A 17200-nucleotide genomic window follows, 5' to 3' on the forward strand; every position below is an offset into this window, starting at 1 on the left:
AATCTGAATCTACTTGACAGGTGGTGGACCCCCTCTACCTTCAACACGGCTACAGCAATTCGACCATCGACTACCGCCACTGGGGCGTTCCGCTGAGTCGGCGCTTTCGCTCGCTCAAGATCTGGTTTGTGATGCGAAGCTACGGCATTAGTGGACTGCAGGCGTATGTCAGGCACCACTGCAATCTGGCCAAACAGTTCGAGCAACTGGTCAGAAAAGACGCGAGGTTTGAGGTGTGCAACGAGGTTAAGGTAGGTTCAAACCAGGTTTACATTGAGTTTATAATGTTAAGGCAAGTTCAAACCAGGTTTAGATGAGCAGAGAGATGACCAGGGGTGAGATGAGTAGATGACCAGGAGTTTAGATAAAGTTTAACAATTTTAAGGCAAGTTCAAACCAGGTTTAGATTGAATTCAAGTTCATTTAATTTACTTTAATGTAGCTTGAACAAGGTTTGGATGAAATTTAACAATGTTAAAGCAAAATCAAACCAGGTTAAGATGAAGCTTAACAATGTACAAGCAGGTTCAAACCAGGTTTAGATTGAATTCAAGTTCATTTAATTTAGTTTAATGTAGCTTGAACAAGGTTTGGATGAAGTTTAACAATGTAAAGACAAAATCAAAATAGGTTTAGATGAAGTTTAACAATTTCAAGTAAAGTTCAAACCAATAGAGTTTGACCATTCAAGGCAAGTTCAAACCAGGCTTAGATGAAGTTTAGCAATGTAAAGGCAAGCTCAAACCAGGTTTAGATCAAGTTTAAGAATATTAAGGAAAGCCAAAACCAGGTTTACATGAAGTTTAACATGATTTAATGTAGTTCAAACGAAATTTATAAACAGTCCAAATTTATTTAATATAGTTAAAAATAGGATAAGGTGAGGTTTGGAAGAGTTTCAACAAATTTGAGACTAGTTACCTGCTAGTGCGTCGCAAGGGTTCAATTAAAAACTTGACAAACTGAAAACTTGACCTACTGAGATCATGAAGAACTTAAAAAATGTACCTGATAACCATCCTCGGTAAATTAAGAATGTATATGCAAAATGTGAAGTTAATGAGTTGAGTAGTTGAGACGTGATGATGCGTCATTCGTGAATTTCCTATCCCCTACCTGTATAAGCCAGTTCTTTCCTTTATCTATCTATATATATAAAAGCGAAATGGCACTCACTCACTCACTCACTCACTCACTCACTGGCATAACTAAAAATCTACCGGACCAAAAATGTTCAAATTTGGTAGGTATGTTCAGTTGGCCCTTTAGAGGCGCACTAAGAAATCTTTTGGCGATATTTTAACTCTAAGGGTGGTTTTTAAGGGTTTAAAGTTCGTCTTTTAGCATGTATATTCTTCTTCTCCCAATCTCTCAATTATAATTGAAATTTCCATATCATATGTTACTATAGAACTATAATCTAGATAGAGTACCTCTTCGAAACAGTTGTTAACTGGCAACTAAATTAATAATTTTGTCAGGTTGGCATTAAGTTGAGTTGACTTTGTTAGGTTGGCACCAAGTTGAAGATTTAAATGAATTTATCGCGGAAAAATTGATTGGGCACTGCTACTTCAATCCTGGGAATATTATATTACTAGCCATCAGGCTCGCTTCGCTCGCCATATCTGTTTAGCCAGACGTTTAGTCTGGACCCCCGACTGGATTGTCCTATTATAATATGATAAAAATGAAAAAATGCAGGCGAGCGAAGCGAGCCTGCTGATCTCATTCTTGGACGATCCAGTCCGGGGTCCATGGGGCGGAGCCCCCTGGCTAGACGGATATGGCGAGCGAAGCGAGCCTGACGGCTAGTTATATTATAGATGTAAGTAATTTATTGTGATTGAATCCTAACACAATTCCCCCTGTTTGAGCAGCTGGGCCTGGTCTGTTTCCGCCTGAGAGGCACCGACAAACTCAACGAGAAATTGCTGAGTAACATCAACGGTTCCGGGAAGATACACATGGTGCCAGCATCGGTACACGACAAATACGTCATCCGGTTCTGCGCGACAGCCCAGAACGCAACTAGTTATGATGTCGGTGAGTAGGCCTATCACCATAGAGAAAACATAGCATAAGAAGATATACCATGGTTTGTAGAATTCATTCCAAGTTTGGAAGTTTTGAATCAAATTATGGTGAGATGATACTGTATCATATTGTGGGGATATAGAGAAAAATCTGGTGTGGCGCACTCACACAACTTTCCTTGCCGTTATGAAAATTGATCACCTGAGGCTAGTGTTCCCGCGCATCTCAAGTCTACTATTCAAAGATTTGAGCCAGCTGGTGACAGGGCAATAACGCTGGAGACACACATGAGGTCTGCTATCTCTTCATAGTGAATGATTTAATAGAATCAACAATAATTTGCAATTGAATAATCACATTTTCTCGAATTTAAAGCTTATTTTGAATTTTAGGTGAAAATGTTACTGAACATTAATTGTAGAGATTTTCATGCTCAATCTACTCCACTTGATTTTTTTTGTTTCAATTGTATCTGAAGCCTGAAAATTGGGAATCTATCTGCATTGATGGGGCGGAGCTCCTGACATTTTTACAGATATGGGACTTGTGGCAGTTGATAGAGCTTATCGATGACTATTTTAGGTATGAATTTGATCAAAATCGTTGGAGCCGTTTCCGAGAAAATCACGAAAAACCCTGTTTTTGACAACATTTTCGCCATTTTATCCGCCATCTTGAAATGCATTGGATCGAAATTGTTCGTGTCGGATCCTTATCGTGAAAGGACCTTAAGTTCCAAATTTCAAGTCATTCCGTTAATTGGGAGATGAGATATCGTGTACACAGACGCACACACACACACACACACACACACACACACACACCACACACACACACACACACACACACACACACATACAGACCAATACCCAGAAACAAGTTTTTTGGACTCAGGGGACCTTGAAACGTATAGAAATTTAGAAAGTGGGGTACCTTAATTTTTTTCGGAAAGCAATACGTTCCTTACCTACGGTAATAGGGCAAGGAAAGTAAAAATAGCATAAGAAGATATCCCATGGTTTGTAGAATTCATTCAAAGTTTGAAAGTTTTGTATCAAATTATAGTGTTGTGTATCAAGTTGAGATGATACTGTATCATATTGTGGTGTTGCAGAGAAAATATAGCATTTTATCCCATGATAAAGGTTATTTATATTCCAAATGTTAATTGGTCGGCCGTCAATATTCCGTACAAACAATACCAATACTTCCCATTTGAAAAATGCTCACAGTTTGAACCTTGAATTTGTTCTAAATATTCCATGTTCATCTTTTACAGAACATGCTTGGGAAGTGATAACTGAGTTTGCATCAGAGCTGCTTCAGTCACTCAACATTGAAAAAGAACAAGTAAGACGGTTTGAATTTCTTTTCTCAATTTCAGATCAATTGTTTTTGCCTCAGTTTTTAGCTGTGACTGTTTTTGTTCAAATGGGAAATATATTTACTTGTTTTGATTCTATACGCTCTGGGCACAACGTCATCGATCCCATAAGTGTGGGTAATGGATGAAGAAGAAGAATGTATAAGGTACTGTACCTTAAACCTGTATTTGTTGCCATCTGGTGGCAGAGTTGAGAACTAGTCACATGAAATAGGCTCGACCAATCAGAAGCGAATAGTGGGATCTAGGAGGAGTGACTCAGTCTAGACCTCGTCTGCAATTGGTGGATCGTTTCAACGCGTAAACATTCAGTGGAGTGAGAGAATGAGAAGATGGAGGAAAATGAGAGAAGATTCGCTATATTTATGTAGTTTCTCCTTGAGTAAAAATAATAGATTGGAATCCAGTGGGTAGATTACAATATAAATATGTCGTACATACATTGATTAATGATAGATGGATTGGATAAAAACCATAATCTAGGGACTAGAAACCAGCCATTAGTTTAAGCTTTGCTAGAGTTCAGTTGAATAAAAGATAGCTATTGCTAATTTCTGCTATTCTTTTACTGATTATTTTCATGATTGTATGTTGCAGAATAAGCTTTTTCCTACAGTTACGTTGAAAAGTGGCCATTGCTGCACTGATTACAGAACGCAAAGAATCACTTTTCCGCTCTAGTGCGGGAAAAATTTTTCTGCACTCCAGATTTGCAACATGGCAACGCAAAATACTTAGTAGGTTATATGGAGCATCAGTGCAGCAAAATCAAAATGAAGTTGGTAACAGTGACTGCTGTGGCTGCTATAGTGAGCAGAGGTGCAACCAAGCACAACGCGCTAATTATTATTCATTATATATTATAACCAACGACAACGAGGACTTTAGGATTTTAGGATTAAGGTTTTTATCAATAATAAAATTTCACAGAAAAACATTTTATGCATTTCAGGCAATTTTACCCATAATTACCCACTTTTCATATTCAATGGTAACTGTAGGAAAAACTTAATGTGAAATACGTGCGCAAAGTTCCTCTGCTGCACTCAAGAAACCATTCCGCCCTCGCCTACGGCTCGGGCGTAAACGTTTCTTTCGGTGCTGCAAACTGTCACATTGCGCACTAGTTGCACAAATAACTATTCTGTAACAAGTAACGTATGGTACACAATACAAAAATTTAAAATATAAAGTAGAACACGTTCAAAATCGAGGAAAACATTTCATTTTACACAAACAAACCTCAAGAAAACTAGAATTTAAGGAACCTCAACTAACGTAAAGTCTTGTATCAATCATAAATATCAGTGAATTTAAAACAGGCCTATAACCATCCTCGGTCAATTGAGAATCTATACGCAAAATTTCAAGTTAATCAGTTGAGACGTGATGACGCGTCATTCGTGAATTTCCTATCCCCTACGTGTATAAGCCAGTTCTTTCCTTTATTATATTATAGATAAACCAATTATTTTCTTTAGGAAAACAGCGATGAAGTATTCGAACTAGAACGCAAACGCAGAGAGAACCTGCTGGCCTACAAACGGTCCTTCTTTGTCCGCATGGTGAGCGACCCCAAGATCTACAACCCCAAAATAGCAAAGACTCTGCCCGGCCCCAGGAGGCACGGAAGCCAGCACAGGGGTGGCAGCTGCCCCGGGGGAGGTGGTGTGAGTCAGGATGGCGTCGACGAGGAGGAGGAGGAAGAGGATGAGGAGGAGGGCGAGAACGGAAGTGGGGTCACCGTGCATACGCCACTGTGAGTTGATACATTAAATTCAATTTTACAATTTTAATTTTTTTGTATTGATACAGATGCTTTTTAGAAAATTATCCTATAACAGGTTGACATTATTCACATATTCAATTACAAAAGCAAACAAATCATGACAGAAAATATTGTTTTAAATACAATTGAATAATTTAAAATACAATTTCAAATTCAATATTCATAAACTCTTGGAAATTAATACATCAATACAGCTGATAGTTGCAGTGATAGTAGTTTTAATTTTTCTGCTCAAAATTTTCAAGTTTATTTCAATATTATTGAAACTTTCGGATTGTTTAGTGTTATTTCCGGCTGTTATCAACCCTTCGAAATTTAAAATTCATCAGTTTTATCTCGAATACATATTCTCTGAGTGTTAATCTTTGGTGAAAACAGAAATTTTAAACTTAACCTCACTTTGGACTATTTATGTGCCAAAATCAAGGAATTGAAGAAGTTTTGGGCAATTGCCTGTTTCTCTTTCCAAATATCGTGTTTGTGACTGTTCTAATAAATAAATAAATAAATTGGTGTATAACTCTTAGAATACCAACGGGACAATATGTCCCAGCAGAAATGGCCAACCTCAGACTACAACTGGGACAAAATTTCCCAATAGAGGTTCATCGAATCCCAGTGGGTGAATAGATCATCTAAACTACACAGCAATGCATCCCAGCTGTAGTCTAGGGTCTATTGTGTAAAATACATCAGCTGTTTAGAACCATCTGATCGCCATATTATTGTGAATTGAGGTTATTTATGCTCTCATGCTGGTTTTGTGCGTGAATGAAGCTGTTCTAATGTAATTTGCAATGTCATTTTGAGTTGACAGTAAGTGAATTACTTCATATAATGCCAATAATAACATGTTAAATTGAAATTGCAAACCTATTTACTGAATTTTATTCATTTTATCATGTTCTTTTTGTATTGGGACACATTATCGCAATGAAAATTGATTTGGTATTTAACGGTACAAGCTTCATAGACCCTATTTGGTAGTCTAAGGGATAAAGTATGCAATGAATTCACACTGCAACAGTCGCGAACATGTTCGCCAGTGACCCATGATAGGAAGTAAATTCATTTTCACTTGTCTTTGATTGTCTGACATGGTCCATGTTTTCTGGAAATATTTATGACCAATAAAATATTTATTTATTTACTGTTTATGAGGTTACAGTATGCGTCCCGTGCCCTTTGCCTCCCTTACTTTGAAACGGCATATTGGCAAGGTACGGTTGGCGGGGTAATATTCACGGCTTTGCAAAAACATCAGGCTTCCGAGACCCTAGATCCCTAGATGGAGGAAGCTCCCTACACACAGAGATTCTTCATGAATGAGAGAGTTGCAACGTATCACCAGCAATGGAATGAGTATGTTGAACGAATGTCAGCTTATAGACTGTGTTGTGCTAAAAAGACCTAACTCCAAAAAGCTCCTTTTGAATCTTCTCGGATGCAACATGTTGCTTTTGAGAAGATGGAAACAGAGCATCTGTTGCTTAATGAAAGATACATTAAAGCTCCTTGTGTACCTTCTCGGATGCAACACGTTGCTTTTGAGAAGATACAAAAGAGCATCTATTAATTGCTAATGAAAAGATACATTGAAGCTCCTTGTGTATCTTTTCGGATGCAACACGTTGCTTTTGAGAAGATACAAAAGAGCATCTGTTGCTTATGGAAAGATACATTTTCAAAAATGTTCCATGTTTTTTCAACGGGCAATAGGCAAAGCTACAGGACCCGGATAAAAGTAAATTCGTATGGCTTTTGTTGGTGGGAGTTCCTTGCGGGAAGGTCCCACCGCCTGAATATATAATTTAAGCCGTCAATGGGCCTTACGACTGTCATACTTCAGCCGGGACCGACAGTTTAACGTGCCCATCCGATAACACGGGAGGACCCGGATAATACTTAAAGATAGAGATTCTTAATTGTACTATTCAACTTCCTTCTCACTTTGAATACAATTTCAAGTATTAATTTTCATATTCGTTTTTCATTAATTAAAATGTAATATTTGTTTGAATTTCAGTGCCTCTTGGATCAGCTGGCCACTAGCTTTCCTCTTTCAAAACGACGACACTGGAGCTAGCAAGGTACCAGTCAGGTAAGTTATTATTCACAAATCTCATATTTAATTCAAACTTGATAAAAACAACTCTCTTGCATATCGAATCCCTCACCTAACTTGATATAAAGAATTCACTTCTGTATCAAATGCCCTACCCATCTTGATACAAACAACTCACTTCCGTATCAAATCCCCCACCCATCTTGATACAAACAACTCACTTCCGTATCAAATCCCCCACCAAACTTGATTCAAACACTTCCTTATCAAATCACCCACCAAACTTGATACAAACAACTCACTTCCGTATCAAATCCCCCACCTAACTTGATACAAACAACTCTCTTCCGTATCAAATCCCCCACTAAAATTTATAGAAACATTTTTTGTGTAGTTGAGAAGTTGATATTGTGGTAATTATTCATATTAAATAAAAAGACTAAGAAATTGTCAAAAACCACAGACATTGATAGAAAGACCTGATAATCAGGTTTATCAAAGATTGACAATGGTGTAACAACCGAAACCGGTCTTTCTGTGGTTTTGACAATTTCTTAGACTTTTTATTTCATACAAACACTTTAGTATCAAATCACCCACCAAACTTGATACAGACAACACGATTTCAAATTAATTTTGACACAAACTCGTCTCCAATATCGATATACAAATGACATGAATTTCCTATCCCATGTACGTGAATATGCAAATTCTTACATCTTCTCTCCCTGTATTACATTATTTTAGACTAGAAGGTATCCCAGGCTCCAAAGTTTCTAATTGACGACTTGACAAACTGAAAACTTCCACTACTATAATCTAGAAGTATTGAAAATAGGCCTTTAACCATCCTCGGTAAATATAAGGTAACCTTGTGCTATTCCTCTCCCAAAGTAGAGAGTTGGTAGAGAGTTAGTGGGGATTTGGTAGAGAGTTAGTGGGGAGGATATTTTTAACATTCTTTCCGAAGAATGGACATTGATATGTCCAAAGCTCCGCCAATTTATGTAGATGCATAACAATATGATTATTATCTATAGTTATTATATTACAAAATGCTTTTTCATCATATACAGTTCAATAATTATTTTCTTAGTCTATATTATGTAAATTCATCTATAACTTTGCTGTATTGTAAGCTATTGTATACAAGTGTATAAGCCAGTATATATTGTAATCTACATAAATAAAGTACTCAATCAATCAAAGTAATTCATTAACAAAAATGAAAATAGGCCTATAACCATCATTGGTAAATTAAGAATCTATATGCAAATGTAAAATGTCAAGTTAATGAGTTGAGTAGTTGAGACGTGATGATGCGTCATTCGTGAATTTCCTATCCCCTACGTGTACAAGCCAGTTCTTACCTTTATTATAGAATAGATTACCAATTTATTGTTCACAGATTCCGACACCTAGACACAATGGTCCGCCTGAACACGCGTCGCGAGAGCGGCAGTCCGAGTCACTCAAGGTCATCGGCGTCACCTTCGCTCTCGCCTGAAGGTCAACAGGACAACAACAGCTGTTTGTCCTCCAAATCAGCTGACAACGACGGCTCAAGGTCACCGCGAAGGTCGACCACGCCCCAGCCACAGCGCAAGGAGTAGAACGATCGCTGATTGGCCGAGGCTTGATGGGTTGGAAGAATGGAGGCTTGTGATTGGCTAGAGAGATGAGATGCAGTAGTGTATGATTGGTTGGTTGTGGAGATGTGATAAGGGGTAAGATCATAGTGAAAATATAAATTGGAGGGGTAAGATCATAGAGGAAATATAGCATAGGAAGATATCCCATGGTTTGTAGAATTCTTTCAAAGTTTGCAAGTTTTGTATCAAATTATGGTGTTGTGTATCGAGATGATACTGTAACATGGGTAGATACTGTATCATTTGTGTTGATACTGTATCACGGGTGTTGATACTATGTCATTAATGGTGATATGCCATGGTAAAGGACAGTTATGTAGCAAATTATGCTATGCAACTATCAATGGGTAAATGTATACATGGGTATAATACCATAGAGAAAAGATAACATAATAATAAGATATGCATGGTTTGTAGAATTCATTCGAGTTTCAAAGTTTTGTATCAAATTATGGTGTCGGATATCAAGTTGAGATGATACTGTATCATATGATGTTGTGTATCAAGTTGAGATTAAACTGTATCATTTATGGTGAAATGCCATGGTAAAGGACCGTTATGTTGCAAATGTGAGTGTTAACTGAAGCCGATAGTCCTAGAAGTTGTTTTTGGTGAAGCTATGTGACGCTGGTGGTCTCTCATACTGTGCCCTTCTTACACTCTTACACTCCCAACAACACACTAATAATAGACATTGTATAGGGTGTCTATGTTGCAAATGTGAGTGTTAACTGAAGCCGATAGTCCTAGTAGTTGTTTTTGGTGAAGCTATGTGCCGCTGGTAGTCTCTCATACTGTGCCCTTCTTACACTCCTAACAAAACACTAAAAATAGACACTAGTCGACTTGAAGTTTTGATCACAAACTAACATAATATACCATGGGATATCTTCTTCGGCGCAACCTCTGTTCTATCTAGTTTTTGAAAGAGGAAAACCTTTCCTGAGGAAAAAATATTTCTTTATAGTTTACTTTACTAGTATAGTAAAATATAGTATACTTTTATGTAAACTATTAAGTTGAGAGCGGGAAATGTACTAGATTATATTATCAATTCTATGCTAATGTTTAACTGATAAAAGAGGAAATAAAATTGAGAGAAACCCGATCTTGTCAAAAGATGAAGAAGGAGAAGGATTAGGAGAGTTGATTAAAATTGATTGAGGAGGAAAAAAATTGTGATTGGTTTAGATTGAGCCAATAAGTTTAATTCTATTCTAATGTTCAATCGATGGAAGAAAATTGTAAAGAAAGAGAAAACCGTTCTAGTCAAAAGATGAAGAAGAAGGAGGGTTGAGTCGAGTTGATGGAGGAGAAACGAACTGTGATTGGTTGAGAGCGAGCCAATGAGATAGAAAGGGGCGTGGCCTGGCCTACACATTCAACTTCTGAATAATTAATCATATGCTACGACCAAGATAATTATATAATTGGAAAAATATATTATACTCAATGGATCTGGAAATGACAATAAACGATAAAATTATTTGAAATAAATGTTATTAAGTGTTTGTAATCATATAAAAGTATAATTATATCATTCTTTATTTCCATTCATTATTTATTTCATTTTTATTCATCAGAGTCGTCACCCAGGCTAACTTACAAAAATGCATTACTCAATTCGATAACTCAATATTCAAATTGGTATAGGACTACTTTCTATGAATTTTATGCATCCAACATTCTAGCAAAATTTTAACTTCGCAAATGTGATAAATTGAGTTTTTATAATTTCTGGCACATCTCTTACTTATTTTCTTCTCCAACATTTGAAACAAATGAGGCATTTTTTTATTATAACTCTTTCAGTTTTCTTCTTCATTTCCTACTTCTTGTTCTTTCCACTATTTCAACCCTTTACTTCTTCATAAATGTTCTACCAAGTAAGGCTAGGTACACACCAGTTAGCCAAGACAAGACAAGAAACGTTTAGTCACAATACTTCACATAGTTGCTTATGCAGACATGTCTAATTGCAATGACTAAACAGTATGAGTTGCGTCACAAGCAGCTATGTGAAGTATTGTGACTAATCTTGTCTTGACTAACTGGTGTGTACCTAGCCTAACTCTTTTATTGATATTTGATTTATTTGAGCTAATTACTTAATGTATTCTTCTATTTTAATCATTTTCTTCTTCATCTTCAATGTTTCTACCGACTAACTTCATTATTTTTTATTTATATTTGATAATCTGATACATGTGAGGAACCTACTTACTGTATTCAAATTGTTTTTTACTAGATGAACTGTATTAGAATGATTGTTCCTTACTAGCCAAAAAATCTGTATTCACACATTTCAATTAATTCCTTATTTTATTCGATATTCGTACTGTTTTCATTGGAAAGAACCAATCCTGTATAGTTACATGTTTTGTTTTAAAAAACCATTATTCTACTCAAGACACCTAGAGGTGATCGAAATGTTTTTGGAAATGCAATAATTATTCATTATCAAATTGTGTTAAACACACCATGATGTATGTATTATAAATAAAACCAAATGGTTGAGCAGATCTTGTATATTCATACTATCCCTTGCCCATCATTATTATTTTTCAAGATTATGTTTTAGCCATATATATTGCTATAATATTTGGAAGTATTCACGAATAATTCTTTGAACAACTGCTAATATTATATTGAATGTATGAATCTATATAGGGTAATATATAAAAGCGAAATGGCACTCACTCACTGACTGACTGACTCAATCACTCACTCGCATAACTAAAAATCTACCGGACCAAAAACGTTCAAATTTGGTAGGTATGTTCAGTTGGCCCTTTAGAGGCGCACTAAGAAATCTTTTGGCAATATTTCTACTTTAAGGGTTTAAAGTTCGTCTTTTAGCATGTATATTCTTCTTCTCCCAATCTCTAAATTATAATTGAAATGTCCATATCATATGTTACTATAGAACTATAATCTAGATAGAGTACCTCCTCGAAATAGTTGTTAACTGGCAACTAAATTAATAATTTTGTCAAGTTGGCATTAAGTTGAGTTGACTTTGTTAGGTTGGCACCAAGTTGAAGATTTGAATGCATTTATCGCGGAAAAATTGATTGGGCACTGCTACTTCAATCCTGGAAATATTATATTACTAGCCGTCAGGCTCGCTTCGCTCGCCATATCTGTTTAGCCAGACGTTTAGTCTGGACCCCCGACTGGATTGTTCTAACATATGATAAAAATGCTCAAATAAAAAATGCAGGCGAGCGAAGCGAGCCTGCTGATCTCATTCTCGGACGACCCAGTCGGGGGTCCAGGGGGCGGAGCCCCCTGGCTAGACGGATATGGCGAGCGAAGCGAGCCTGACGGCTAGTATGATATAAAAATTAAATATCAATTATTATAAGTATCCAAATGGCTTCCCAGTGGTTCGTAACCCATCTAAATAGTAGGCTCATTTATTATCATCACTGCATTTGAGCTATTGATAAGCTCGACCACTTGCCACGCGTCCGATATCTGTAAAAAATTCAGGAGCTCTGCCTCATCTATGCAAAGTTTAATCTTAGATTCCCAATTATCAGGCTTCAGATATAATTTCAACAAAATATTTCAAGTGGAAAAGATTCAGCATAAAAATCTCTACAATTAATGCCCAGAAACATTTTCACCTAAACTTGAAAATCAGCTCGAAATACGAGAAAATGTGATTTTTCAATTGCAAACTGTTGGCAACTGTTGATTCTATTAAATCATTCACTATGAAGAGATAGCAGACTTCGTGTGTCTCCAGCGTTATTGTACTGTCACCAGCTGGCTCAGATCTTTGAATAGTAGACTTGAGATGAGCGTGAACACTAGCGTCAGGTGATCAATTTTAATAACGGCAAGGAAAGTTGTGTGAGTTCGCCACATCAGATTTATTTTAGCTATATTGAGAGTAATTATGAATTAGTGTATAAGAGAGCATACACCTGATAATTGAATAGAAGCTAGCAATTAATTGCTAGTTCTAACTAATTTTCAAGATAGATTCCCAATTTTCAAGATAGCTTCAGATACAATTTAAACAAAAAAAATCAAGTGGAGTAGATTGAGCATGAAAATCTCTACAATTAATGTTCAGTAACATTTTCACCTAAAATTGAAAATAAGCTTTAAATTCGAAAAATATGATTATTCAATTGCAAAATATTGTTGATTCTATTAAATCATTAACTATGAAGAGATAGCAGACCTCATGTGTGTCTCCAGCGTTATTGCCCTGTCACCAGCTGGCTCAAATCTTTGAATAGTAGACTTGTGATGCACGGGAACACTAGCGTCAGGTGATCAATTTTCATAACGGCAAGGAAAGTTGTGTGAGTGCGCCACACCAGATTTTTTATTTTTCTTTCTATTTTTCAAAGATATCTTATCCTCATCTAACTAACGAAACCGTTCAAAGGTATTTTCAAGATCAATTATTTTCGTACGTAAAATCACGCCCTAGTTCCGTTCTAAGAACCATTCATGGATATAAAACAACGATTTATTTCATCAGAATTCCTTAATCAACCTTGACTTTTTATCTGAGTGATACTCAACTCAAACTGGCACCAATCCTTATTAACAACACCAAACTCCACCCATTTAACCAACTCTGCCAGCTTGTAGTGAAACTAACTAAAGGATTCTGTTACTTCCGTTATCAATGGGCGTGGAAATACTACACAGTTTATTTTTCGACGAAGCATATGATACAGTATCATCTCAACTTGATACACAACACCATTATCAGATACAAAACAGGATAGCGCTATCTGCTTTGTTGAATAATAGACAAGGATAGCAATACCATTGCTAATCAAATACTTCCATTATAACGTGGACCTCACTATAGCAATATTAGTGATCGACATACCGACAATATGATACAGTATCATCTCAACTTGATACACAACACCATTATCAGATACAAAACAGGATAGCGCTATCTGCTTTGTTGAATAATAGACAAGGATAGCAATACCATTGCTAATCAAATACTTCCATTATAACGTGGACCTCACTATAGCAATATTAGTGATCGACATACCGACAATATGATACAGTATCATCTCAACTTGATACACAACACCATTATCAGATACAAAACAGGATAGCGCTATCTGCTTTGTTGAATAATAGACAAGGATAGCAATACCATTGCTAATCAATACTTCCATTATAACGTGGACCTCACTATAGCAATATTAGTGATCGACATACCGACAATATGATACAGTATCATCTCAACTTGATACACAACACCATTATCAGATACAAAACAGGATAGCGCTATCTGCTTTGTTGAATAATAGACAAGGATAGCAATACCATTGCTAATCAAATACTGCCATTATAACGTGGACCTCATTATAGTGTGCTGTCGGTATGTCGATCACTAATATTGCTATAGTGAGGTCCACGTTATAATGGAAGTATTTGATTAGCAATGGTATTGCTATCCCTGTCTATCATTCAACAAAGCAGATAGCTCTATCCTGTGTTGTATCTGATTATGGTGTTGTGTATCAAGTTGAGATGATACTGTATCGTATTGTGTTGATACCGTATCAAGTTGTGGTTGTTCTTGTTCTATAGTGAGGTCCACGTTATAATGGCAGTATTTGATTAACATTGGTATTGCTATACTTGTCTATCATTCAACAAAGCAGATAGCTCTATCCTGTTTTGTATCTGATTATGGTGTTGTGTATCAAGTTGAGATGATACTGTATCGTATTGTGTTGATACTGTATCAAGTTGAGATGATACTGTATCGTATTATTTTGAAACTGTATCAAGTTGTGGTTGTTCTTGTTCTATAGTGAGGTCCACGTTATAATGGCAGTATTTGATTAGCATGGTATTGCTATCCTTGTCTATCATTCAACAAAGCAGATAGCTCTATCCTGTTTTGTATCTGATTATGGTGTTGTGTATCAAGGTGAGATGATACTGTATCAAAATGTGTTGATACTGTATCATGCTGTGATTAAATAAGGTACCCCAATTTTTAAATTTCTATACGTTTCAAGGTCCCCTGAGTCCAAAAAAGTGGTTTTTGGGTATTGGTCTGTATATGTGTGTGTGTATATTATGAGTGTATTCACTTATTCGTGTCTGTGTACACGATATCTCATCTCCCAATTCACGGAATGACTTGAAATTTGGAACTTAAGGTTCTTACAATATAAGGATCCGACACGAACAATTTCGATCAAATGCAATTCAAGATGGCGGCTAAAATGGCGAAAATGTTGTCAAAAACAGGGTTTTTCGCGATTTTATCGAAAACGGCTCCAACGATTTTGATCAAATTCATACCTGAAATAGTCATCGATAAGCTCTCTCAACTGTCACAAATCCCATATCTGTAAAATTTTCAGGAGCTCCGCCCCATCTATGCAAAGTTTGATTTTAGATTTCAAATTATCAGGTCTCATATATAATTCAAAAGAAAAATTTCGAGTGGAAAAGATTGAGCATGAAAATCTCATTAATTAATGTCCAATAACATTTTCACCTAGAATTGAAAATAAGCTCGAAATTCGATAAAATGAGATTAATTGCAAACTGTTGGCAACTGTTGATTCTATTGAATCATTCACTATATCTCGTGTGTATCCAGCGTTATTGTCCTGTCACCAGCTGGCTCAGATCTTGGAATAGTAGACTTGAGATGCGCGGGAACACTAGCGTCAGGTGATCAATTTTCATAACGGCAAGGAAAGTTGTATGAGTGCGCCACACCAGATTTATTTAAATATTAAATAATTTATTGTCCTGTCACCAGCTGGCTCAGATCTTGGAATAGTAGACTTGAGATGCGCGGGAACACTAGCATCAGGTGATCAATTTTCATAACGGCAAGAAAAGTTGTATGAGTGCGCCACACCAGATTTATTTAAATATTAAATAAATTATTGTCCTGTCACCAGCTGGCTCAGATCTTGGAATAGTAGACTTGAGATGCGCGGGAACACTAGCGTCAGGTGATCAATTTTCATAACGGCAAGGAAAGTTGTATGAGTGCGCCACACCAGATTTATTTAAATATTAAATAAATTATTGTCCTGTCACCAGCTGGCTCAGATCTTGGAATAGTAGACTTGAGATGCGCGGGAACACTAGCATCAGGTGATCAATTTTCATAACGGCAAGAAAAGTTGTATGAGTGCGCCACACCAGATTTATTTGAATATTAAATAAATTATTGTCCTGTCACCAGCTGGCTCAGATCTTGGAATAGTAGACTTGAGATGCGCGGGAACACTAGCGTCAGGTGATCAATTTTCATAACGGCAAGGAAAGTTGTATGAGTGCGCCATACCAGATTTATTTAAATATTAGACCCCTGCGGAGCAAGAGTTACCTGCTAGAAGGAAATATTTATAGAATTATAGAAGGATAATTGAAAAGAATATTGTCAATGTCGTACTGAATTACATAGATGTAGGCTTGGTCAGAGTTTAAATAAATTACGGGCTCGCCCACCTTTATCATAGCAGTACTAAATGAAATATATTTGCTACACTAACCTATAAACAATAAAGTTGTCAACCATTCTACGCTACTGTAACTGTTAATGTTTGAGGCTAATTCACAATTCACCTCACTCTGTCACCATTGATAAAATGGGAAGCATAAGGTGTTATAGATCACGTTTACTGTCAGATTGACGCGAATTTTACTTTGATTTTATGACTGGATTCATTGAAATTAGTCAGCGTTATTTAAATAGGTAGCGTAGTTGTGATGTATATGAGGAGTGGTGACAGTGTGGAGTTTATCTCACTGTAGCAAAACAATGATATAATTCATTCAAATATTTTCTGTGCTGTTCAAGAAATTAGTTCAAGGATAGTGTTAGGTATGGTCAGATAGGTGATGTGTTGATAGTTGAGATACGTGAGTTTGGGACTGTGGTTGTATGGGTGACCGGTGGTTGAGGTGTGTAGATAAGTTAGGAGGTACTGGGTTTGATTCCCGGGCTGTCAGTTTTCGAATAGTAGCGCTCATCGAAATTTCATCTAGCTGTTTACACTGTTGTCAATATTTGCAGTAGCAGAAGTCTTCGGGATGGTTTACAGCATTTAATTGGGATTTTCGTTTAATAATAATTATAAACTATGTAATGAGAGAGAGTTGATTGTTTTGGTTTACTTTATTTGTAGACTAGAAGGTAACTGGTGCTCCGCAAGAGGCTAATTGAAAACTTGGCTTACTGTAATCCTGGAGAACTGAAAATAGGCATATAACCATCCTCGGTCAATTAGGAATCAATA

At 36.5% G+C, this 17200-nt stretch overlaps 2 protein-coding genes across 5 annotated transcripts in view; one reads left to right on the plus strand and one right to left on the minus strand.

Moving 5' to 3' along the window:
• The window catches only part of LOC111060835 (tyrosine decarboxylase), a 66913-nt gene extending 57812 nt beyond the window's left edge, over positions 1-9101 (plus strand). Inside the window, exons 8-13 of the mRNA XM_039440499.1 lie at positions 21-251; positions 1881-2046; positions 3317-3387; positions 4903-5180; positions 7237-7311; positions 8684-9101. Coding sequence (XP_039296433.1) covers positions 21-251; positions 1881-2046; positions 3317-3387; positions 4903-5180; positions 7237-7311; positions 8684-8888 — 1026 coding nt within the window. The 3' untranslated portion in view covers positions 8889-9101. The remainder of the gene's footprint in view (positions 1-20; positions 252-1880; positions 2047-3316; positions 3388-4902; positions 5181-7236; positions 7312-8683) is intronic.
• The window catches only part of LOC111051900 (nucleolar GTP-binding protein 2), a 140445-nt gene that overhangs the window by 31222 nt on the left and 92023 nt on the right, over positions 1-17200 (minus strand). Inside the window, exon 1 of one of the 4 annotated variants that reach the window (XM_039440498.1) lies at positions 39-56. The exons of the other annotated variants lie outside the window; for them this stretch is intronic. The gene's annotated coding sequence lies outside the window, so the exon portion shown is untranslated. Of the gene's footprint in view, positions 1-38; positions 57-17200 lie in introns of those variants that run through there. 4 annotated transcript variants of the gene reach the window in all.

Source organism: Nilaparvata lugens, chromosome 14 (assembly GCF_014356525.2).
Source record: "Nilaparvata lugens isolate BPH chromosome 14, ASM1435652v1, whole genome shotgun sequence".
NCBI classification, from domain to species: Eukaryota; Metazoa; Arthropoda; class Insecta; order Hemiptera; family Delphacidae; genus Nilaparvata; species Nilaparvata lugens.